We start from the raw sequence: 26,443 nt of genomic DNA, 5'->3' as shown, positions 1-26,443 counted from the left end.
CCAACCAAATTGAAGACTTTGTTGGCAAATTCACATGTTCTTGACCAGAGATAAAAATGCCGTCAAGTCGTTCACGCATAACCTCCATAGAAACTCTTACTATAGTCATCCTGAAGACGTCACAAATCGCAACAGTCGCAAATCGTTCAATCTGGGTGAAAACAAAGCAGTTGTTGGCAAGATCCACACCAAATCGTACCACCTGATCAAATTTTCGGTGGGTAATTCATCTGATGTTTTGTATCATCTCTAAAGATAATTTTTCCACAGACCTAACGAAATGAAACAGCATGACCATCAGAAATTGTCAACGGTTAGACGACATTGCTTCCCCTGATTACTATTTAAATCAAATAAAAACACATAAGCTGTCTGATCAGCCTCTATGTGTCATACAAAGAAACCAAAAAATTGGATAAAAACAGATAAGGTACTATTCCGATGAGGTAACTTCCAGATAAAAGGAAGAGACCCTAGTTATTGAAAATAGTTTGGATACTGTATTTTAATTCGTTCTTTCACGAGAAATACTTATTTCTTTACGAAAAGACAAACCGGTCTAATTTTCTTTCTAATTTATTGCTGTTTTAACTAAGTTGTTTTTCTAGGACAATTAGCTATAATCCTTTAAATAAAGTATCAATCATTTAAAAATTTTATAGGTGCAGTTCCACCCCCAGTCCCATATAAATTATTAATATTAATTTTGAATAACACGTAACACGATTCTCCATAAATATATAGAAATATTCAAAAAAAACTGCTTGAAAAGTTATAGGATGTTCATTCCCTTCAATTTATTTCTACGTTAGCTTAAATAGAATCTCTCTACATATACTAACTATGTATGTAACATTTTATTTAGTTTCTGCTATATTCTCACTATTTGTTACTTTCATTATAAGTAATCTTTTTCTGTTTAATTACCTAGTCTGTGTTCAATAAATAATACCCTAGTGTGGCTAAGACTGTTTAATATCTAATATATAATAATAAATGTTATATACAAGGAGCAGTGCAGCAGCTCTTATTACTTGCGCACGATTGTCTGAAAAAAGTAAATTATTGTAATTATGTGGCTTAATAAACTAATTTTTATCATTGTATGTTTTCAATGTAGCTAAACCAATAGAGATACAGCTTAACGAGCATTCCCATATATAGTTGTTTAATAAGAAATTATTTTGTTGTTAGTGCAATTACTTCAATGTCAGTTTACACAACTGAATGTTATCTTTACCATAACTAATATTCCAGAATTATTTTTTGTTCTTCTTTGCTTTCTATTTAGTTGTATTCTTTTAACCGTAATAAATAGGCTATTGCACAGGTTTTGGTTTTCAAGGCTAAATAATTTGCGATTCAATACTGAACTTTTGTTTCCAAGTTGAAATAAAGATTGTAAGAAAGATTCGCAGAAAGTTCAGATGTTGTACTTTAACAATATAAAATATTATTGGTAGCGTTTAGTATAGAACATAATAGTTAACTAAAAATATTTTAGTCACAGTTTATAAAAAAAACAATGTCCATTACTCGTGTATTTATATATAGTTGTATTTTTCAGCTTAAAATTGTATTTAAAAGCGAAAAATTGCCGTGATTTTGGAAGGGTCAGATGCAGTATTATTTAAGTTACCTTATTTCACAAAATAAAGGATTATGATGAGGAGAAATAACACATTTGCTACTGTATTGTATATGAATTCCAAAAACAAAAAATGTACGTGTATCATTTAGTCTTCTCTTATAAATATATCGACATGATTGGACATCGTTAGACATGTGAACCAACTGTATCAATAGAAGGCTGTAATGCACATAGAAAACATTCGATGCAATTGATTGAAGTGCTATTGCTAAAGTATTGTACTTTCAAGTAAAAATCGGTAAAAAGGTAAAGGAAAAGAAAATGCGAAAGCAAACCTGGAAACTACTTGATAAACATTAAGTGATTAACAAAGTGATTCACTCATGAAGAACTGCTACTTAACTAAGCCAGGGTATGAATGTTTTGCCATCATTACATACTTTAAGAGATTTTCTGCTCCTCACAGTGCATTCTGCTCACGTACACTTTCATATGCATATATTCATATCATTCTCTCTTTTCCTGAGTAACAGTTGGTATCCAGAGATCTTGGTTCCAAACAAAAAAAAACAATTCCTATTGTTTCTAGTTGTATCTACGATACTTCTTAGAATTCAGATGTTACGTTTCGCCAAACATATCTGGATTTTATTGGTCAAAATCGGGTTTAAAAATGGGTTATACAATAGTAATGTTTTATCTATGGATCATTAAGATTTTCTTCCAAATATTTCCGATCCATTTATATTCATTTATTTTAAATATGATTCCTCCAACGGCGTTTTGTATTGAGATTCGTCAAGATACCTAGGATTGTTGCTATAAGGGATGATAATATTAACTTTTATTCTCCATTATCAGCATTATCAGCAAATGTAACCATGGTGATATGTTCCATTTCTAGGATATCCCACTAATTATATGAATAAAATTTTTTCTAGTACAATTGGTTTCACTTTTCAGTAATATTATAATATTACTATAAATGTAATATTACTGTAATTATTATATACTATAGTAACTTATAGTAGACTTCCCATTGCTTGGTTCTAAAGATTCTGTTTGAAAATTTATCTTATTGGTTTATGTAGTTTAAGAGCTTGTGTTGCTTCGGTAATATTTTCTGAAATTTGTTGGTAAGTCCCGCATTCCAAACCCTATCCAAGGCTTGGTGTACATATAAGATTATAGCTCAGCACCATTTTTTATCTTTGCATATTTGATCAATAATGCATATATGATTTATTCGCAGTCGCATTGTTGCCGCTACTCTAAGTTTTAGTACATTTAGGATCTGACATATAAGAAAATTTTAATATAAATAAAATAATTGAACAAATATTCTATTAAATATAATTTATTTTAATATTAGAGTACATCAAATGCACTTATTATCGAAGAACTTAAAACTACAATAAATTTTATTACCACAATAATGTATAGGTTAGATTTGTTTTATTATACATACATACATTTTTTCCACACTAATATCATTGGGGTTCTAGACGCGTTTTTGTATGTAGTGGTATCCCCCGAAGGCCTAATACACTTAATTAACAATTGTATATCTGAGTAATGTATTTTATTTTTATTAGAGAGCATACTTATGTTTTATTTTCAGTTCTTGTTTCTTTCGATACAATGTATCCTTGTAGAGTCATTATGACATTACTATATTTCTCTTTAGTTTATCCTTTTACTATAAGTATACAATTCTCTGGATAAAACTACATTTAATCACTGCATTGTCTTTAATATATTTGCCATATCTGCAAAACAGTTAGTGTTATTTCTCTACTCATACATGTTAAACAAAAGTTCATATTTATTCTGAACGATAACACACATGCTCATAAAGCTTTCACTTTCTATAACAACATTTCCCTACAATTAAAATATATTATATACTGACCTTTAGTGGTTTCCTCTTTCATCACCCTGTCTTGGTAATCGTCAGCATTAAATCATAAACCAACATCCAAAAAGTTTTAGTCTATCACAGTCACTTTTAGAAATACTAGTCAAGTTAATAACTAAGCTGTTTATTTCCAATCTAATAAAAACTTGCTCTACCATTTGTCAATTTCTTCTTCAATATGTCGGATCGAGCTCACACAAACCGAAGCTGTTATTTTCGACAATGCCTCTTTCCATAAATCCAGACAGTTCTGGAATGAATATCCTCACTCAATTGTAGGAAAGAAGACAACACATAAGGGATTCTGTGTGTGCGATATATTTATATATATATATATATATATATATATATATATATATATATATATATATATATATATATATATATATTATGTTCATTACAATTAAATTCATCACGTATTTTGACTTAAAACACAACTACCCAACGTATTATTCGCTATTTCGTCAAATATCGAAATAACATTAAATATTTCGCATATACAATGGAATAAATCAGTCGGTACAACATGAATGTTTATTCGTGCATCAGAGATTTATGTAAATTTCATTTTATTGAATATTTTAATGTTGCTTTTATGTGTGTACGATTTAATCAACACGTACGTATACATAGATATGTTTGACAAAAATATGCTAGCCGGCTTTAATATTATATGTAGATCGGTTTATTAACATATGTAAATCTCCTGTATCAAAAAACCAGAATTATTTATTTAATCTAGAACGTTCGTGTGTTGTTATATTGTATCAAGTATTAAATAAATATTTGTATAAATAATTTCGTTAGAGCATATTTTCAATATTTAAATTTTTCACAAATTTATTGTTTCTATGCATTTCATTATTTACATTATTGTAAAATGTTATTTTAATTGCTAATAGTTCATTTCTGCGTTTCATTTTTTTAGCTTAGAACTAGCTATCTATACTATAGCTGATGTGATTACATTAATCTTAATTATAAGATAATAACATAATAATCTTAATATAAGAAAATGACTTAACTGTTTGAATAAAAAGTACTAAACACTTTCAAGATATTTGACGCCAACTATTTTTATTCTTACTTTTTTTTCTGAAAAGTCAAAAATGAAATATTTTACATTTTTAACTTCTGGCCATTATTTCATTCAGATAACCGATTACTAAATCTCCATCTCTTAGTTCATCACATTTTCTACCTAACATATACAACACTAACAATGAAGCCATCTCAGATGGCGCAGTAGTTACGGTGACAGGATGACCTTTAATTGTTATAGCAAGGTTGCAAATTTACTTTTGTAATTGTTGAGAGTCCAAAATTCGCCAAGAAAAATCCTTCTAGTCGCAGCAGTAACCAAGCTGGGTAAAACCAGATATCTTATGGGTTGGCTAAGTTAGTCACTCGTCAGGCTGTAGGCTGACTGCCTTGTTAAGGATCATGGCTCGGAGCCCATATTGAACAATAGATCCAGTTCAGATAAAGTATAATTGGTAAAAAGGAATCTAAAATATAACAAAAAAGTATATCGCATATTTTAGGGTTAAAAAACGATACAATATTTGTCGTCATACAAAAGTCGAATTAGTTTTATGTTAATTTCCACAAAACTTGTTTTTCTACCAATCTCAAAGAACAATGCATAGTAAAATGCTAACCGAGCAACCGTTATTGGGGACGAGCACCCGACGAAACACAGAATACTGTCGTATGGCGGCAAAAGTTATGACTGCAGCGATGGTTGAGGTCGTTTCAGCCTGAAAAAGAGGGAGCGGTGATGCGATGCTAAGCTCCCAACATGTCGACCAGCTCGCGAAAAAGCGCGTTTTCAGAAGAACTAGATGTTGTTTGTGGAATTATTGAGATATGAAGTGCTGATTTCTGGAGTGTCATGAATTTGATTATTTCTGGCAAGCCGTAGAGCGTTGTTCTCCTGAGGAGCATATTTTGAAAAACTTGAAGCCTTTTCACCTGGTTGGATGTAACAAACTTGAAGTAGACATTAGATCCGTAGAGGAATACGGACCGATATAAAATCTTGTAATATAAGCATTTGGTGGAGATGAGAAGTCTGCTAGAAGGGCAGATCAGAGAAGATAGCAGGTTTGCTTTCCCCAAAACTTTTTCGGTTGCTTTCTGGATTTAGGAATACCAGTATATCTCGAGGATATTTATTGCCTGTTAGTTTTAGTATTTACTGGATAAAAACAAAATATTTATAATATTTAGAATATAAAATATTGGAACCGAACTAATAGAATTAGATATGTTGAAATATATGGCTATGCGGATGCTCCCATGACATCGATTAAATAATAATAAATATCAGATCTAAACTTAATTAACTTTTGATGGATATGCTCTCGCACTAGCAGTACTTCAACGTTTTTATATTAAAACAATTTTTGTGCGTATGTTTTCGCAAACCGTTTGATTTATTCGCTCATAGTTGGTAGTCTTAGACCTTTGATGATATCTTAATTTCTAATACAATATTGCTAGAACTTGGCTTCAGTGACTTTTGATCCAAAAAGATTCAATCCAAGTCTTTTGATTGTGCACTAAATACATCGGACATTCAGAAAGTATTTTATTTCTCGTATTTCATCAAATCAGTCATGAACTACTAACTATTCGACTCTTTTTTTCTAGGGATCCTTACTAATAATATAAACTGAAAAAAAAATATTACATAAGGGACACGTTTGGACCTATAATAGATAAATAAATAATAAATCAATTTAAAGATAAGACACAATAGTATGGACGATTTTGAACAGCAAACTCGAAATATAATTGAACAAATTCAATCCGCTGCAAAATAATCTACCACAACATCAAGAGAGAAATCAGAATTTGAAGTCATTTACCTCCTTGAATTTACGGAATTGATAGAAAAGACGAAAAGCTTCTAGAGAACCAGAAATGCTATAGACAAAATAATATTTAATTATTTTTTAACTTTACAATAAAAACACATCTGAACCAAAATAAAACAACTATACTGGTTAGTCGGAAGATACTCTCAACTTGATCTAAAATCAAAGAGGTTGATTTATAAGACAATTATAAAACCAATTCGGATTTATGGTTCGCAAATATGGAGTTCCATTAAAAATTCAAATCAACTAGTCATACAACACTGTCAAAACAAAGTTCTTCGATTCATTACCAAAAGAAGAACTGCACGATGACCTGGAAATCAAATGGATTATCCTTAGATAACGAACTTATCCAAGATTTTGCATTGAAACACGAAAGGAGATTACTAATCATACTAACTTGGAAGCAATACAACTACTGGAGAGCGCGCAGGATGTCAGGAGATTGAAGCGAACTAATACCTGTATACCTTTAGAATAAACTATTTTCTCGTCTTGCTTGTGAATTAATCCAAGTTCAAATGAAATGTAATAATAAATGAATTTATAATTAAGATTGTACTAAGCAACTCTTATAAAGATGTTATAAAAAAATGAATAGGTTCGACTATACCATGAAATAGCTGAATTATTCGCAGAACATTTAACTAACGTATTCCAACCGAAATGTGTGTTAAAGTTTTGTCGCATACTGTATATAATAAAACATGTAATTGGTCTCTAGAATTAGTAATATTGTTATATTATAATCGAGAATCTTAACTGTCATAAATATTAATATATCCAATATAGAATATGAAGCGTTAAGATTCAAAAAGTGCTACAATATTGAAATCGTAAAACTAGTTTGGTCCAATTTACGACCACAATCATATTTCCTCCGTAGATAACTCATCAATCGATGGACACACAAGATAGAAAACACAAGACCGGCACTGGTTGTTTTTTAACGGTAATATCGACGCTCACAATTAGCAAACTCGTTTTTTTTTCTTATAATATGAGTGCCGCTTTTTTTCTGCGTTATACATTCAAATCGTCCGTTCTGATCTATTGGTAAATAAGTTCAAAAAGTTCAAGTCGAACTACCTTGGCCGTGACTAGAGCACTTTTTTTCGTGTAGTTTCGGGGATCGTCGACCCGCTTATTTTTATTCTGCTAGCCGGTGATTGACAGAAGATAAACGAGAAGAAATTTCCTTCGGCTCATAAACACGAGCGAACTGCGAGTATTATCAAGGATCAACGACTCATGCCGTATCAATTCTTCTCGTCGAGGTTTCGCGTGGCTTAAGTTGCGAGTTTTTATAAAGGTTATATTGAAAAAAAAACTAATATATAACCGTTTTTGTAACATATAGATAATCGTTAGAGAGCAATTTTAAATTCTAACTGTATTATTAATTTAAAATAACTTCCAAAATTGCAAACACACCAACATTTTTCTGGCCGAGGTTACTATTAACAGTACAAATATATTTCGTGGCTGTAGCTGCCATCTTATACAGATATAGACTGTAATGCGTGTGCAGTAAGGCTGCAGGAATAATTAATAGTGGATACTTTATTTTGGTACGTTTGAACTGTACAGTAATCTGGACCAGTTATTTTGGGATTTGTTAGATGAAAATAAACTAAGGGATATCAGATGCAATTATTACGAACGACCATATATAACAAGTCAACTGAAAAGTCCCTGGCGATCATTAGTTTCTGAATTATAGCATTTTGAGTGAAGCAACTTTTGTTATTGTGAAAAAATCGATAAAAAGGAATTTTGCGTGTTGATAAATAAGGCTTTTTGTAGGGAAAAAATACAGTTGAAGCAAACATTTGTCTTGATGCCGAGTTTCCATACACTGCCCCAGGAAAATCAACCATCAAGGATTGGTATGCTAAGTTTAAACGTGGTGAAATAAGCACCGAAGATGGTGAACGCAGCGGACTCCCAAAAGATGTTGTTACCGACGAAAACATTTAAAAAATCCATAAAATGATTTTGAATTACCGTAAATTGAAATTGAATGAAATCACATCATTCACGGATATTTAGGTACGAGAAAGCTCTATGCAAAGTTGGTGCCGCGCGAGCTCACCTTTGACCAAAGACAAGTTGATGATTCGAAGCAGTATTTGAAGATGATCAAGCGTAATAAACCCGAGTTTTTGCGTAGATATGTGACAGTGGATGAAAATTGGTGGATTTAAAAAAAAGAATGTGCTGCTTTAACAAGACAATGCACCGTGTCACAAGTCAGCGAAAACGATGGTAAAAATCCATGAATTATGTTTAGAATTGCTTCCTTATCCACCGTATTCTCCAGATCTGACACTCAGCGACTATTTTCTGTTCTCAAATCTCAAAATAATGCTTGCTGGTAAGAAACTTTCGTCGAATGAAGAGGTGCTTGCCGAAACTGAGGCCTATTTTGAAGCAAAGTACAAATCGTACTATAAAAATGCTATTGAAAAGTTGAAGGGTCGCTATAATCAGTGTATCACCCATGAAGGGAATTATATTGATTAAAAAAAACTAATTTTGCCAAAAAAATTTGTTTTTCTACGGTAGGCCAGGGACTTTTCAATTGAGTTGCTAAGAGCCGAATCACCAAAAAGTTGAAATGTTTCAAGCTTCAGTAACTCAAATTAAACTCCTAGCTGGAATTTTATATCAACATGTCTATAAATGCGCGTTGCAAGGCGTGCTAATTGAAGTAGAAGAATTAAACCATGCATAATGGGTTCGAGATAAAACAATTTCTCTTTTTCGTTCATGTTTCCAAATTTAGCCATCAGTTATTGATGGTAAAGTCGATAGTTTAGCAAGTTTCAGCAAATGTCATCGATTTGTTCGCATCAAAATTTACGGAGCGAAAATGTGAAAATCAGTTCTGATACTGATGTTTGAAATAATTACTCGTCTCCATAAGGCCCATACAATTTTGTAAGCACCATACATAATATATTGATAATAATAACTTTTGACAAGCCTGTCCTGTATTTTTCCCTTGAAAATATGACAAGAATGACCCCTGAAAGCTCAGTTAACTACCACAAAACTTTCAACTAAATAAATAAATGACCCTAGCTTTATAACTAGGATATTTTATGGTATGTAGCTTTTCAAATAGGCATATTATGACTTAAATAAATAAGTATTATAGATATGTACGCCTTTTAAAAACTGTCCATTAGGAAAAATCAATATACCTTTTGTTCTCAACATTGTAGTACGAGATACTGAAATAGCTTTTTCGCCGACATAACACGAAACTAATCATAATAAAAGAAAGTTTCTCAAATATAGGGTCTACAAATAAGTTTGATAGATTTACAAAAAATGGGGTAACAAACTCTTATTTAAACAAGTTCCATTACTTTTGCTATATAAATGTGAACGTTACTAACTTACAAGTCAAAAAATGGTTATCTTAGATATTTACTTTCTTCTTCAAAGGAAAAAGCAATATCAGCAAAGAAAATCTCCATTCTCCTAATCGCAATAACGTGTGATTTAGTACCATTTCATACACGCGTAGTATTTCTTCGCTTAATAAGTACCACTAGAAATATGTAACTTTAAACTTTAACTAATAAGATATATCCGAAATTATCTCCCCAATATAATATTGTAGTTAGACTAATTTTACAGTAACTTTTGCACATACGTAAGTCATTTAGAGTATATTATCTATCGTATAATATAAATAAGTAGACCCAGATATGGATATCGATAGTAAATGAGTGCATATTGAATTGAATTGACCTATAACTATATTCAAAACTTCGTTAGAATAAGACTATCAGAGAGAAAAAGAACATTTTAATTGTCCGTACATAATAAATTGCTACTGTAGAATCAAGTACTAAAACTTATGTTCTAGGAGAAGTATTATTAACATTATACAAGAATAAGTCACGTAATTACTTACACTTTGATTTTATTACTTTGAGGAAACACTGCACTCCCTTGTTAACACCGAAGTGTTGCAACTCTTATATAACTCTGAACTAGGACTTGGACTCAAGAGAACCAAACCGTGTGATCTTGCATAATTTTGTAGTGATTTGTACTAAATGGTAAGAGAGCTAAATGAAAGAGCACTTTTCAGTACTTTTAACTTTTACTTTATTTTGCTATTAGAGACTAAGCGAGGTCCAATGAGTCTGTCTAGTTAAATATTTTACCTAGTTTTAAGTCATTGTAGAAAGAAATTGTAAGTTAGTCGACAAACGATTACTAACAATACATTATAGTCATTCCTGATAGTGACACAAACAAATATTGCATACAAGAATAAAGTCACTTTATTTCCAACACGTGTATGATATTAAATTTTTTTCCATGAGAAAATATAAATGTATGTAATAAATATAACGAATATCATAACTGTATTCATTTGACAATATATCAGTAAAATATACAATAACATATGATATTTTCTAAGATTACTATAACCATTATTTGGTCGGATACCATACATCTGAGTCGAGTTATTCAAAAGTGTTCACAGTGATCTGTACGAGATTGGCCAGGATAAAGAGACGGGAAAAATACTAAATCAAAGGATGCCATATAATACGATATTCATCTAGTTATATTCCTTTTATCTCATTCAGGCATATTACAGTAAAACCCAACGAATAAAAAAGCCGACAATATTGATGTAGCAGAAGTATATTCGGGGAGATAACAAAATGTCACATTTAACTGAAGTTCCTTTTTTAAAATGAAGGTTTTTATATATTCTCTTATTACTCCATAGCCATAACAAACATATTTCTCTTGTGAAGTTTTATAATATCGTATTTCCTTTTTTTCTCATTAGTTTTTTTCGGTACTTAAGAAATATTATATTTCTTGCAGATATCGGAGAGAGTCTAATTTATTTTCACACCTTGTTGGGAGCTTTTTGAAAGGTAAGTTGATACTACTTTATTATTATCTATATTTAACATAGACTATCTCTAAGACGTGATTTAACTATTATTTAAAAATAAGTTGTGTTATGATGACTAATAGTTATGAATTATTTACATATATTTTGATAATTTTTTACATTAAAATGGTATTTGTTAAGAGAAATTGTTATAATAAAATTGTTTTCCATCACTTTCTACAACAGTTCTGGCAGAACTTCTTCCAACCTGTGGGCCAGCTTTTTCGTGCAAGAAGATGAATTTGCGACTGTTACTTGTTATTGCTGGCCTATTTTGCGAAAACTATGTCATTCAGTTTGTTCAGTTGACCTCGATAGATATCTGTAACTACAGGTTTATTCAGGATTTAGCAGCTAGTAATATACTACACTTCTCCGGTATGTACAACAAGGTTGTGCATTTCCTTGAGAACTTAAGGTGAATTTTTGTTCAACAATTTTTATAATTTTCGATCGGTAAGGAAATGTCGACCTTTGGGCAGTTACAATTACATAGAATTAATATTAAAATAGTCACATTTATATCATGTGGACCACAACCGAATATTGGGATATGATGGAGTATCATCACACTAAGTTCATAAAAATGATTGATGGGCATGGGCAGCAGATTCTTTGAAATCAAAGTACAAATGGTGGAACATGCAATTTACAATGCACATTCTATGACTGGCGTCTGGTTATACTGACTAACCCAATAATACTAGAAGGAAAAACTATTATGTTATATAGAGAATGTTAAAACCATAATAACAAAGTAAATTTGTATATAAAATATTAATAATGAAATAAAACATTTTACTATCAACGAATAATTTAACATAATTATCATAATTATATATTTTAAGCTTATTTTCTAGAATCAGCTAAATTCGATTGTTTGATGAAATTTGATGATATTTGAAGAGAAATTCGTTCACAATAATAGCCTTGTGGGATGATGCATTAACGTGATACAAATCTCACGAGTTTTCTTTCTACAAACTTGGCCCTTTCTCTAAAACTTTTAAATGACGATTTTCATTCCATATTTTCTTGACTTTAGCGATGATAACTTCAGTTGAAGACATTAATGGTCGACAAGAACGAAGTAAATCTTCTGTTACATCACGATTGTCTTTAAATACTGTAAAGAAAGTAAATGAAGTTCAGATAAAGTAATACGAAGTAATAGGTGAAGTTGAAACTCTAAGTCAGTATAAAGGAGAGTTGTATAAACTTCATGGTAAGTGTACATTTGTCTACTATATATCAAAATTTTATCACCATTAACATTTTTTCAATTTCAATGTTACGTTTTTGCTTTTACTGAAATGTCTTCGATGAGGAGCAATACAGTTTTACATTATTAGTAATAATGATTGGAAAATGATGATTGGAAACTTGTTTACCTAAATAAAACTTTACTGCGATATGACTCATCAAACCAACGTTACGACGAATCAAAACTATTGTCCTTGCTAGCAATCGTCGCCCTGTCTAATAGCCAAATATTCTTACAGCACTCGATGGCAAAACTCTTAATCCTGTAATAACTCAATAATATTAAAATAACTAATAGCACAAGTCTGAAACATAAACGCTATCTGAGTGTTTTTCAACTGATTTCTACGAATTTTGGTACGCTGTAAACGAAAATAATATGAAAGAAATTCCAGACTGGTCCATAATTCATCACGACCATGACAGATTCCCAAAGAGGGTAGATTGCTTTTGAGAAGGTCATCGAGAATTTTTTAGGCAAGCATAAAGACCCTAACTACAAACAAATCGTCAAGAGAATACTAAACGGAATTCAAGTTTAAGTTGCCTTTCCGGAAGAGCAAGGTGAACGATTTCACTAGAACCTATTAAAGAAATATAACAATGATACAGCAAATATATTAAAGAAAATGGAGCATCTCAATGATATTAGGCTATTGTTGGGCATCCACACAGAGAAACCTTCCAGATTCTTCCTACAAGCGAAAATGTTCAAAGAGTTTTAATGTGAATTACTACAAGTATATTAACAAAAAAAATAAAACAAAAAAATATGTGTTGATAATGCTCTGTAAATAAAATAATAATGTTTAAGTCTATTTTCATCTATATAAATGTTATAATTCTTTTAATATATTTATCCAAAGTTTTAAGAAACATGTCGTCCTTTAACAAAGAGTATGGCATTTTAGGATTTATCATGCCCAAGAACATGCAGATTACGTAAAAAAATGAAACAGCTGTTAGACATTTGTTGAAAACCATTGTAATCTTTGAACATCAGTTCATGTATCATAATTCTTTTAACATACATAGAATTACGTGTTTTGAATTCCTTTTTCCATTGTTAAAAACAGTGCCTATGTTATGGTTGTCTAACAATTTACTCATAATAGCTGTATTATTCCTGAATGGCAGCCGATATCCTTCCATACCTATTGCATATACAGTGATTTTAAAAGAAAAGTATGAAAACACGAAACTAATTTTAGACTTACTCAAATACAAATAATAGAAATGAAAAGTTCTTGCTGATTTAAAAGTTGTTGCTATATTGCTTGGACTATAGGGAGATTCCAAGTGATATTGTTCTACTCTCTGCTTGTGAGACAATAGAGACACTAAAAACCACTATGAAGTTAAAAATTGGCCGAATAGAACAGACTTTGTTTGTGTTAAATCAAATGTTATATATAAATTATTTATTCCACAAGAAAATGATTCTTCAACCCGTAAAAATGTTGTCAAGGCCATGGGACTGTTGATGATGACGCTAAATTAAAAGAACCCATTGTCATTAGCCCACAAATAAGGAAACTTATAAAAATCAATGAATTCGATGAAAATCTTACCGCCAATTATCTCTCACTCACCTTGGTTATCTCTGAAGAAACTAATTCGTGGATCTCTAAGCAATCTTAAAGCTAAAAATGTCGAGTTTTTAGTGAATGACTTGTTACAGAAATTAAAACAATGGGGTGCAGAATGTCTTTAAAATTACGTTTCTTGCATTCCCATTTCCATTTTTCTCCCTTAATCTTGGAATGATGAGTGACGAACAAGGTGAAAGTTATCATCAGAATATAAAACAGACAGAAGAGCGTTATAGAAGATAGGATGCTAAAATATTAGCAGGTTACTGCTGATATGTAATAAAAGAGGATTCTACTATTCACAAGAGGAAAAGTTAATATTTCGTCATATTATTTTAGAATATATGGCTGATTCTTTCTATTGACCACTTAAACCTCAGCTATTTTAATACACTGTATATTTGTAAATATATATTAATACTTTTTTGTAAAATTAATAATACAAATAAATAAATATGATTTAAAACATGTTATTGATTAACATTATAAACTATCAAAAGATTAAGTGATGAAATTAGTTTGCATAGAAATGTACATTTAATAAGTCAATTTCCAGTGATTTATAAAAAAAATTAAATGTTAGATATCGATACAAACACTTGTAAATAGCTGAAATGTTCGTTTGTTCTCGAAATAGATCTCGAGCACAATTTCTATTTAAATATGGCTTTATTTTTTACATTATCCGATGTATTTAATTAATAAACAATTAAATAATAATAATTAAATTAATAAACAATAAATAAACAATTAATAAACAAGCCATATTTTTAACAAAAATATGGCTTGTTTATAATCATAAAATTAATCTTTTTCTCACATCATATTTGAAATATTCTAAGCCAACAAATAAAGGAAATTTTCAATTCATTGTTCGTTTCTGCGCAAGAGTGAAAACCCCAGTGGAAACTGTTATAAACTTAGTACACTAATATTCCATCAATGATATTCAGCAAGTATTACTAAACGTTATTAAAGGCATGTATTATCAAATCTAATGACAGTGAGATAACTATACTATATATACAGAATTATTAATTTTTCAATTGCTTACGAATACCAGGTCACCGGCAATAACTCACAGTTGCATTACATCAGATAAAAAAACAAAAGTATTAATTAAAACCTCATTAATGTACAACTGCAGCATATATTTAGGTAGAGAATCTTTATAATTCAATAAAAATTAAACATATGTAATAATGATACATAATTAGTAATTTTCCGGTAGAATATTGCTTTATATAGTACCGAATTTGTGATGAATATAGGAATTAGTAACTGGTAAATGATGAAGTTGCTGCTAGTGCTGTTCACTGTTACCATAGTTGTAGCTCAGGTACGTTGTTAAATTTTTCTCTTCACAGTATGTCAAACTAATTTTATGTCCTAACCTAAATTCCACTTCTAGTTATTTACTGCATTACGATTTTTGATTTCAATGTGCCACTTTTCTTACTGATTCAGTTTGTTTTCTTTCTGATTGGAATATATCAGATGCTTACTTGTATTTTAATCACCGATATCTCTATATAAAGGCCATAAAATATCTCTATGCGTTTGATGAAGATTATTTCTCACAAAACTATCTTTTTGAGCATTTTTCATTGAATTAAACAACATAGAAAAAGAAAGCTATGCTTTATACCCTTCGCCAAATTAAAATTGAAAGAGTGAAAGGTTAACTTATATAGTATCAGTGAAAAATGAAAATATTGTTTCACGACTGTCCATTTTGAAATCATTGGGGATTCATTCCTTTTACGTATATTTCAGTAGCCTGTATTAAAAATCCTTTTATATTCCACCAGACAAGATCATCTGTCGAAGTACTCTGTTACAATTTTTGGATAATGTCTGGATAATCAGTGTATATACGTTAATACATTGACCTATGTATGTCCTATATTGACCTATGCTGAAACGCTTGAAAATAGCTGTTTAGGATACTCCCATCGGAGCTGCAAAATGTTTTTGCCTTTAAGCTCAGCCTCCATCCAATTTTGCTGCTTTCAATTCCATATCATTAAACTTTCTAACCAGGTTATTCTCTTACAGCTGAGTGATTAACCAAGAGGAACATGCATTGTTATGGCCAGTTGAATAATTAAAAAATTAGGAAGGTTTTGTGCCACATAGGTTTGGTTCTATAGCTCTTTTTTTCTCTTTAAATGACCTTATGGAGAGTCTAAAAGCTCGATTTTGTTGTAGTGGAAACGTCGAAAAAAAGAATATCAGAATAGATATAGTAGCGCGTCTTTTCTTCTCGACTGTATAGATAAAAACTGGCAATCTCAAAAATTACTTTATTTCAACAATCTTAAAACAAATTGTGCGATTCCTTGATTTGGCATTTGAATGTTGTAGTTATAGTAGCAGCCTTGTGAAGACTGTCGAAGACTATGTGGTCTGTAGGTGCTTGGGGTAGATTGTGTTTGACCACTGTGGAAGACTGTAAACGATTGGTGAAGACTATGTTCCTCTAATGATTGTGGAGGACTTGAAACCTCTTGATTCTCCATGTGTCACGTCCCTCTCTGATCATCTGCCAAGAATCTTCCCTTCTGACCAATAGACATTATAGGGGTTTTCCAGTGTGCTAAATAAACTAGAGGTTAGGCACCAACGAGAAAACCTCATTGACCGTCAGTCGAAAGAGAACAAAACATACAGTCAAAAATCTGTAAAGCATCGATATAATTAAAACAGTATTCCTGGTGAGTCAGTCCAGGTTGATACTACATCAAAACCAACAAACATCTTCCTAGGAATGGTTTAGATAGCCCATATCTTGCATAGAGAATCAGCAGATATGTTTATTTTATAGAGGTTGGCAGACAGATATTTAGCGAGATCGGACCTGTGATGTTCATGACAATCGGGTGACGAGAATTAAAAGTTTACAGATTTTTATCGTTATAACCAAAATATAATAATTTTTTCTTATTGAAATTAATATAAAATTCAGTGACAAATTTCTATTCTAAAATGAGTTGTTATCGGTTTATTGTTTTGGCAATATACGTTGGCTTGTCGTCCAGAGTTCCGAGACCTTTAAAAGCAACATAGGCGGCGAAAATATATCTATTTCAGCTATAATTTCAAGTTCGAACAAAAAGAGTGTAAAGTAAAAATTATCGTGGATAAACTGACACATTTTTCACGGTATTATTACGAGTATTGTTAGTATCATAAATTACCACGAATGATGATTATAATGAAAATATTTTAAGTGTTTATTTGTATATTTAATATTTTTTTATATTTTATTGTTATTGTAACAAGACTATTTTTCCCCAGATTATACTACCCCCTGAAATAATTAAGATGTTATTACGTTATAACAACGAATGCAAAACTGAAAGCGGAGCCACGCCCCAAATGATAATGGCCGCCATCGGGGGTGAAATAGAAGATAATCCTATGATGCGTCAACATCTGATCTGCCTGGGAAAGAAATTAAACTATATTGATGCAGACGGCCACTTGCAACGTGACAGCATCAAAATTGGAATGATGAGAGTGCTGAAAGACGAAACCAAAATTGATAATGCCCTGGATAAATGCCTTGTGGACAAAGATACTAGCGAAGATACTGTTTTCAATGCCATCAAGTGCATATCTGATAATAGAGATTCTATTATGGGATAGATATTATTAATATTATATTATAATCTTATATTAAGATACTTTTCGTTGTAAAGTCAAATCAGAATATATTTCAACTAGTAATTATATAATGCAAGGATTAGATATCGGTTCTTAACTAGAATGTAATTTTATATTTTAGTTAGATATTATACTTATTTGAAGCATATTTTGGTGATATTTTCATAATTACCTCTTCGCGTTTCAGCTACAGCAAGATGTATAATAAGTTTTGAATTCACCAACAAATGGCTCTTAAGGTTTACTTTTAGAATTGCTATAAAGTAGTGGGTATGTTGAGATCTACGAGAGAAATTATTTTCTCTCTTATCTGTGTAAATCAATACACAAAGACGAGTTTTTGTTTTAATTAATAATAAAATGTATATATGCACTTAAAGATATTAATCAGTATGTTATGATGAAAAGAATTATGAATTAGATGGAAACGATGGACTTACTAAATCGTATATAATATATTGATATTAATATATAAATTGCAATAAAAATTATGAGCATTCATTGACATCGTTAAGTGCAACAAAACATAGAAAAAAGTTATGTGTACAGGGAATAACTCATATATAGATTTGGGGCCAATTACAGCCACAATAATTAACAGATTAGAGTTTAATTATATTTACATTGAACTCTCTTCGACACCACCGATGAGGTAGAACTATAGGCGCGTTTTTTTATGTAAGGGTGTCCTCTGGAAGCCTAATCCACTTAGTTAACAACTGTATATCCAAATAATGTATTTTATTTTCATTAGAGAGCAATTTACCATTTTATTTTAATCTTTTTTACTTTCTTGCTTCCTTCGATTGCGTATTTCCTTGTCAAGTCATTTTAATTTAATCACTGTATTTTTTATTTCTTCAGTTACTAACTATGCATTTGCCATATCTTCAAAGCAGTTAGTATTTTTTCTCTCGTCGCGAATTTAAGCAAATGCTCATGTGAATTCTGAACAATTAAACACATATCTAATCAACATAAACCTATATATAACTTATATTAAGATATAAGTTATATATATATATATATATATATATATATATATATATATATATATATATATATTATTATATTTATATTAAATTTCTTAACAGGAATGTAATTTTATATTTTAGTTAGATATTATACTTTTTTGAATTTTCATAATTACCTCATCGCGTTTCAACAATAGCAGGATGTTTAGCAAGTTTTGAATTCACTAACAAATGGCTCTTAAAGTTTATTTTTAGAATTGCTATAAAATAGTGGATATGTTGAGATCTACGAGAGAAAATAACGTTGTACACTTTATTTTCTCTCATATTTGTGTAAATTAATACACAAATACGAGTTTTTGTTTTAATTAATAATAAAATGTGTATATACATTTAAAGATATTAATCAGTATGTTATGGTGAAAAGAATTATGAAATAGATAGAAAGGATGGACTTACTAAATCGTATGCGTGGTTTTGGATAATACTGACATATAGAAATTGTATTGTCTTTGATTCTTGATTAATTCTCGATACTTCTTTTGTTTTTCGACATTCTACTGCTTCTGGTCTCCCAGTTCAAGTCTTCAGTAATTTTTGCTTGTCAATTTTTGTAATTATTTAGTAATTCTGATACATTTTCTTATCAATTCTTTCTTCTTAATTCTATCTAATTTTGATGTTCTTCTTAGTTACAAATCTTCAGTCAATTGTTCATTCACCACACCTTCTTATCAAAAATCCCTTAACAATTATTTCTACAATGCCACTTCTCGTTGTCGACGCACGATGTTTGATCGGTAAAGCTGAAGAATATAGGGGTGGAAAATACTCTTCCAGCTAGGAGCTTCTGACGTCGATAGAACACGTGCGTTTCGGACTCTTAAAGAATTCTCAAATATTCCACGATTTCGGGTCTTCTTGATGATTATTATTATAGTTATCATCAGGTATAACTTCTGACAGGCTTCGTCTAATAGCCTCGGTATTTGAAACCCCATTATCTGAAACACTCGGCAACGATCTCTTTCTTGGTTGGCATGTTATCACCAGACATTCGATACCATGCACATAATCAGTTAAATGGTCTAATAAATTAGACCCTAGACCAGACAAAAAGAAAAAGTGACAATTTTCCTAAACTTAAATTTGACCGACTTGCTAAATATACATAACTTGAGTCGCAACAGGATATTTGAAAGAAATTTTATGAAAGCTCGAGAAATATAATTAAACATAAATGAGTAAAGTTACAATAATATGACACAATAATTGATTTGATCAAATAAAATGTATCAGGCAAAATGTTCATATCATTTTATTATTAATAATATTTTACTGGTTTCCTAGCAGTTTAAAATTTGCTTGAATACAAAATATCATTCACTATTATCGACAAGATTGTGTCATTTTTCGGACATCAAAATATATTTCTGCAAATACTTAAAAGCAACTATATAGTGTTCCATACTAACAAGGACACTGCTGATGCGCTAACCTTGCTAAATTTTATAAAATATTTCATTAGTAAATGGCCATAATATGAGAAATTAATGTAAGAAGCTAATAAACAACCTAACCTAACTGTTAAGTGTGATGGTTTTGGCATTTCTATACATTAATTACAAGTTTTTAGATGGTATTTTATTCGATGAAATATGCCTTATGAAAAATAACACTTTTAGAAACTTATACTGATGCTACTTGGTCAAATCCCAGTTGGCCTTTTTGGTTTCAAAGATTTATTTCCTGACATATAGTAGGATCATCATGGTTGTAGTTACGAGCAGTTAAATCAGAATGAAATTGTTATTGAAGATGTTTATCCTTTTCTCAATAAAAGCCGATCCAAAATGAAAAATTGATTAGAGTATATGAAAGAAATTAATAATACTGCAACATATAGCTTGTAACATTCATTAGTGTCACTGCCATTTGGGCTTGTCAGGGCATTTGCAGATGACGTCATCAATTAGAATATATTTTCTATAATTTGTTTAATATAAGAAACAGAAATAAGATAAATAAAATGAAAGTTTTAATACATTATTCTTGACAATTTGGAAAATAATATTTTTAATTAAATCATTTCTTTCACCATTTTATGGAATTTACCACCAAAATATGTTACCTATAGACAAATTTAAAACCATTATATTACTAAAACCGAAAAACTGGGATAAATCAACGGCAACGGGGGACAATTTCGGAAACTAATGAATCAGTTTCCAACAATTAAGCATTTTCCGATTAATTGTTTTTATCAGTTTTTGACAAACTCTCGTGCCGGGCCATAAAAAATACATTACATTAAATCAACTGGAAAAGGCAGAATTTCAGCTGGAACTAACAAAACTGTTTAATGTCGCTAGCGAAAAACCATAAATCTCTAAGCTTAGCGTCGAATTTTAAATCCAAAATCGTTTATAACGGCTGCATATTTGTTAATGGATCTGTAATAAAATTCAGATTCTATGCTGTAATGGAAATTTTAATAAAATAATGGGAAAAATGCAATTTTTTCTATACATATTACAAGATATTAATATTTTCTTTTGGGTGTATTATTTTTATTAATACTTTGTAGTAGATTATTTTTAATATAACGATTGTAGTTGAGTGTTGTGTTATTATTTGTTTGAAATAATTCGTCTACGAAGGAACATACAAACCAACAAATTTCTTATATCACTATGATATCTCTTCTTGCGTCGGTTCTTAAATCTTTTATGATCCAGAAATCAATTGAAAGTCCCTAGACCATCCGGCTATTTCTTAAACTCAACATAGTTTTGGACATGGTTTTGAACATAGACTAAAGCAAGTATTTATCAGAATCCTAGATATCGAATTCGATAAATGATGCCTTTGATTACTGTAGTGGTAACTTATTAATATCACAAAACAAAAGGTTCCCGGCGTGTTAATATATATATATATATATATATATATATATATATATATATATATATATATATATATATATACATATCTATATATATATATCTATATATATATATATACATTCCAATAAAAATTATGAGCATTCATTGACATCGGTAAGTGCAACAGAACATAGAAAAACGTTATGTGTACAGGAAACTACTCATATGTAGATTTGAGACCAATTACAGCCACAATAATTAACAGATTAGAGTTATTTAATTACATTTACATTATAACTCTCTTCCACACCACCGATAAGGTAGTGCTCTAGGCGCGTTTCTTTTTATGTAAGGGTATCCCCTGGAAGCCTAATCCTCTTAATTAACAACTGTATATCCAAGTAATGTATTTTACTTTCATTAGAGAGCATATTTACCTTTTTACTTTTAGTTATTGCTTCCTTTGATGGTGTGTTTCCTTGTCAAGTCATTTTAATTTAGAGTTAATATTTTTCTCTCATCGCGAATTTTAAGCAAATACTCATGTGAATTCTGAACAATTACACACATATGTAATGAACATAAACAATTCACACTCTAGAATACGATTTCCTACAATTATCGTATATTAATTATATACATACCTTTAATTATTTCGATTCTCATCGCCCTGTTTGGAAATAATCAACATTGAATCATAATCCCATATTAAGAAATATTCACTCAATTGAATAACTAAGCTGTTCATTTCCAATCTATCGAACGTTTGTTTACGATTCCATGTCTGGAAGTTGCATTAGACCTCTTCGATACTTTTCAGACTAACAGTTTCCTCTGAGGTAATTGTATTAAATTATGTTTATAATGGAAAAACTAATCACTGTTTTTATACATTTCTTATTTAATATCTGATAGAGCTAACGTCAAGCTCATCTTGATTCGTCACCCGCTTGATTTGATATATTATTAAAATAAATGGAAGAACGCCTAAACACATTGTAAGTGTTTGAGATGTTCTATTTAGTTACTAAGTGTTACTTACGTGACTGAGGAAAATAAGTTTGAGAATAACACGTAAGGAACATCTTATAAATATATGATATTTTGTTACATATTATTGTTCTGGATACCATTTCCATGTAGATCTCTTTACCTTGTGTATTCTCCAGTTCGATTACATCATATTCTTGGGCAATGGGACTTATTTAGTTAGTTTATTTATCTTTGGAATATTTTTTACTTCCCAAGTTGCTAGAATAATCCTGATTAGTTATATTATTATGAAACTCAAAAGCTATATTAAGTTAATGAAGTTTTATATTACCGGAAAGACGTTAATGTTACATTTACAAGAGTTATTTGATGAAGAGCCAACCCAAATTCAAAACAATTAGTAGAAGCATTAAATGAGGCCAAAAAAATAACCAACGACCGAGTATCGGGAAAAATCCAAAAGATGTAAAGATAGGTACCACATCAATTGAATGACAGTTAAATGAAAAATCGCTCAGATGGTGCTTCAAAGGTATGATCGGAAGTCATTTCTGCATCGAATAGTAATTGATGGTGAAAAGTGAATTTATTCTGAAAACACTAAGCCCAAAAAATCATGGTTATCGCCTGGAGAGGCCAACCGATCGACTGCAATGCCAAATCGTTTTGGTCGCAAGACAGTATTCTGTGTTAATTGAGACTAAAGTGGCGTGGTGTTTTACGAACTGTTGAAACCTGGTGAAACAATTAATAGTAATTATCACCGAAAGCAGATGATCAATTTGAATCACGTACTGATCGAAAAAGCCCAGAATGAGCCCGAAGAAGCGGTAAAGTGACTTTACAGCAGGGTAAGGCGCAGTCTCATGAAGCAAAACCCACCAAGGAAGCGTTGAACATATTATATAGGATGGAACATATTATCGGATATATATAGAAAATGGCTCGATAAATGGTTTTTCTCACAGGACAAACAGTTTCTTTTTGGGTGGCATTTAGAAATTTCCTGAAAAATGGCGAAGATGTATAGAATCAAAAGGACAATACTTTAAATAAATATTTTTTTCCATTTTTTTGAAAATTATTTAGATTTTTCCGAACACAACACAGATAGAGACTTTCCGGTAGACCGTAAATGGTGCCAGTTCTTCCCTACTCCCCCTATATATATTTTATGTCAATAATACGTGTTCATTAGGAATACATTGATAAAATCCCGAGAAGCGAATTGAATATATGTTTGATATTCCTAAAGGTAAACAATTTTTTTCAACTCCGAACCGGGGGCGAGCTTACGCAATGCGAATATATCACGGCGGAAGGATCGGAGCATCCCTAAATTGAAACAAATAAATCCGAATCGAAAATGAACCGAAATTAAATGGAAATTTGGAATGACTGTACAGATTTCGTACGGTTCATCGGTTTATTTCAGGACTGAATGGGGGGAGGGTGTTCGGAGAATTCTCCGAGCTCAGGATATTTTGTTTACGCTATAAATTTAAATGAATTTTTGGCATTTCCTATTATTATGTATTGATTGAAGTATTGGAATAAATACTAAATACAATACAGACAAAGTGTTACCTTCATCAAATTATCAACAATTTTTAAAATATCGTTTTCGTTTCTTTCTATATATCACTACATGGTATAAAACAAAGTCGCCTTTTCTGTCCCTATATCCCTTTGTGCGCTTAAATCTTTAAAACTACGCAATGGATTTTGATGCGGTTTTTTTCCGAGAATACATAGAGTGATTCAAGAGGAAGGTTTATATGTATAATACATGCATAATATACTAAGGCAACATTGCTAATTTTAGAGGTTTCTAACGTGATTTTTTTTTCTAACGTTTTTTTCTAACGTTTTTTGCTAACGTTTCTAACCTATTTTTTTAGGCTTATTTAGCAATTAGCAAAAACGCTGCCTAATCCTACGAGTTAGATCAAATTAATGTACTACAGTATTGTACACCATAAAAAGGTCTACAAAAAAGTCCGAGATGGTATATGTTTTTCTTTTAGGGATAACCCACATTAACCATTTTTATTGTTTACTTTTTACGTGAGAAAATGGCTTATTTACGAAGCTATTTTAAGCAATACGGCATTAATCCTTATCGAATTAAGTACCTTAAATACAGTGTGCAATTAATATAGATCAATATGGTTCCTTACAGCATGTAAATTAAACAAATATTTTCGGAGATATTACAAATTTAAAATTTGCGTTTAAAAATGTGTAATGTAATAAAAATTGTATGAATTTAGATATTCCAAAGATAGCAGGAAATCTTCATAGTAAGTATAGGGGAAGAGGAATTGTTTTACTCCAAATTTAATGGGTGCAGGCCAAAGGCAGTAATGAATGAACCAAAAATACTGGATCGATTTTAATCATGTTTTCATTGAGTGACATAGGCATATATATTTTATGCCCGTGCAAAGTCGGAGCGGGCCGCTATGTTTTTATATAAAACGTTCATATTTTTTCTGTAGTGTATTTAATTTAGTATCAGCATTGCACCCGTGCGAAGCTGGGGCGGGTCGCTAGTATTATATAATTTAAAATTATATCTCAATTTTCGGACATTTCATTATTTCTGTATCGAAAAATCATTGTACTACGTGTACTATTGATGAAAATGCTTATTATTTTTCTAATTGGGTTCACATAAAAGAAACTTCTTGAAATAGTAACAAAATTTTAAAGAAAATTAACCATACAGCCCACCATTAAAGGCTGTATAGAGATTTAAAAATTCTCCAGATACTGATTTGTCATCAAAGAGGATATTTATATAGTCTCTGTGTATGATGGGTGAGCAGAACAACATAGTTAAACAAACTTTGACGAGAAGAATATTAAGCTTTGTCTAAAGATCATTTCGACTCCTGATAGCTAAGCTCAAATAATGGATTTTCATAAAGCGATACTCGGTTCCAAATTCGAAGCAACCACGAGCATATTGAAGAAGCAGATTTGGACATTATGTAAAGAAATTGTAGATAAAATGTTTGTCAGTATGACAGACCGGTTGAAATCTCTCGTTTGTCTAATGAACTCTAAAGTACACTTCTTACACAAGCAGATTGATTTCTCTCTGAAATTCAGGTGACGTAACTTAAAAGCAACAGAAACGTTTGTTTTAAAATATCAAGGAGATAAAGATACGGTACCAGGGACGGTGTAATATCAATACTATGGGTGATTTCTGTTGGCTTCAAAGAACAACAAAATAAGTTACACTAGAGTAAAATGTATGCAAATTTACAGAGCGGACAGAAAGTAAATTTTAGTAATTTAATATTATTGTAGGTAAAAATGGTAATTGTTACCCCAAATTGTTACCAGCGCGTTATTTAAAATATTGGGATATGAACATGAATGTTTTTTAATAATATATATGATGGTGTCTTAGTTGGTCAATTTTTTAATTACTCTGATGATGTCCTATAAAAATATATAGGAATATACAAGATAACTATAAATATTAACTTTATTCGCTTCATTGTTCTTTTAGGAAACAACTGTAGAACAAAAAATCAATTAACTCTAATAAATTAGCTTAAAACGATCTAAGTAATTATCACTTCTCTTACAAATTCCCTTTCTACTTCCTTTCAATTATAAATGTTTAGTTAAAACGTAACAAAATCCTCGTAAAACAGAAATAAAAGCAATCTTAATCGACTTAAGTAGGGAAATTGTTCTAAAAAAAGTGAAAAGAA

At 30.7% G+C, this 26,443-nt stretch overlaps 2 protein-coding genes across 13 annotated transcripts in view; both read left to right on the top strand.

Moving 5' to 3' along the window:
* Cbp53E (Calbindin 53E) overlaps window positions 1-26,443 on the top strand; it is a 404,419-nt gene that overhangs the window by 305,605 nt on the left and 72,371 nt on the right. For 10 of the 12 annotated variants that reach the window (XM_076411001.1, XM_076411003.1, XM_076411006.1 and 7 more), the window contains one exon: window positions 11,261-11,313. The exons of the other annotated variants lie outside the window; for them this stretch is intronic. The gene's annotated coding sequence lies outside the window, so the exon portion shown is untranslated. The remainder of the gene's footprint in view (window positions 1-11,260; window positions 11,314-26,443) is intronic. 12 annotated transcript variants of the gene reach the window in all.
* LOC143200479 (B2 protein) lies at window positions 15,370-18,005 on the top strand. Its single transcript, XM_076410914.1, has 2 exons — window positions 15,370-15,527; window positions 17,489-18,005. Exons 1-2 carry the CDS (start codon window positions 15,477-15,479, stop codon window positions 17,837-17,839), a joined length of 402 nt encoding a protein of 133 aa, XP_076267029.1. The 5' UTR covers window positions 15,370-15,476; the 3' UTR covers window positions 17,840-18,005.

The sequence above is a fragment of the Rhynchophorus ferrugineus genome, unplaced genomic scaffold (assembly GCF_030347505.1).
Source record: "Rhynchophorus ferrugineus isolate W39M unplaced genomic scaffold, kcgeb_rfMv2 rfM8, whole genome shotgun sequence".
Lineage (NCBI taxonomy): Eukaryota > Metazoa > Arthropoda > Insecta > Coleoptera > Curculionidae > Rhynchophorus > Rhynchophorus ferrugineus.
The sequence above is the reverse complement of the archived record's forward strand: the minus strand, read 5'-3'. Positions and strand labels throughout refer to the sequence as shown.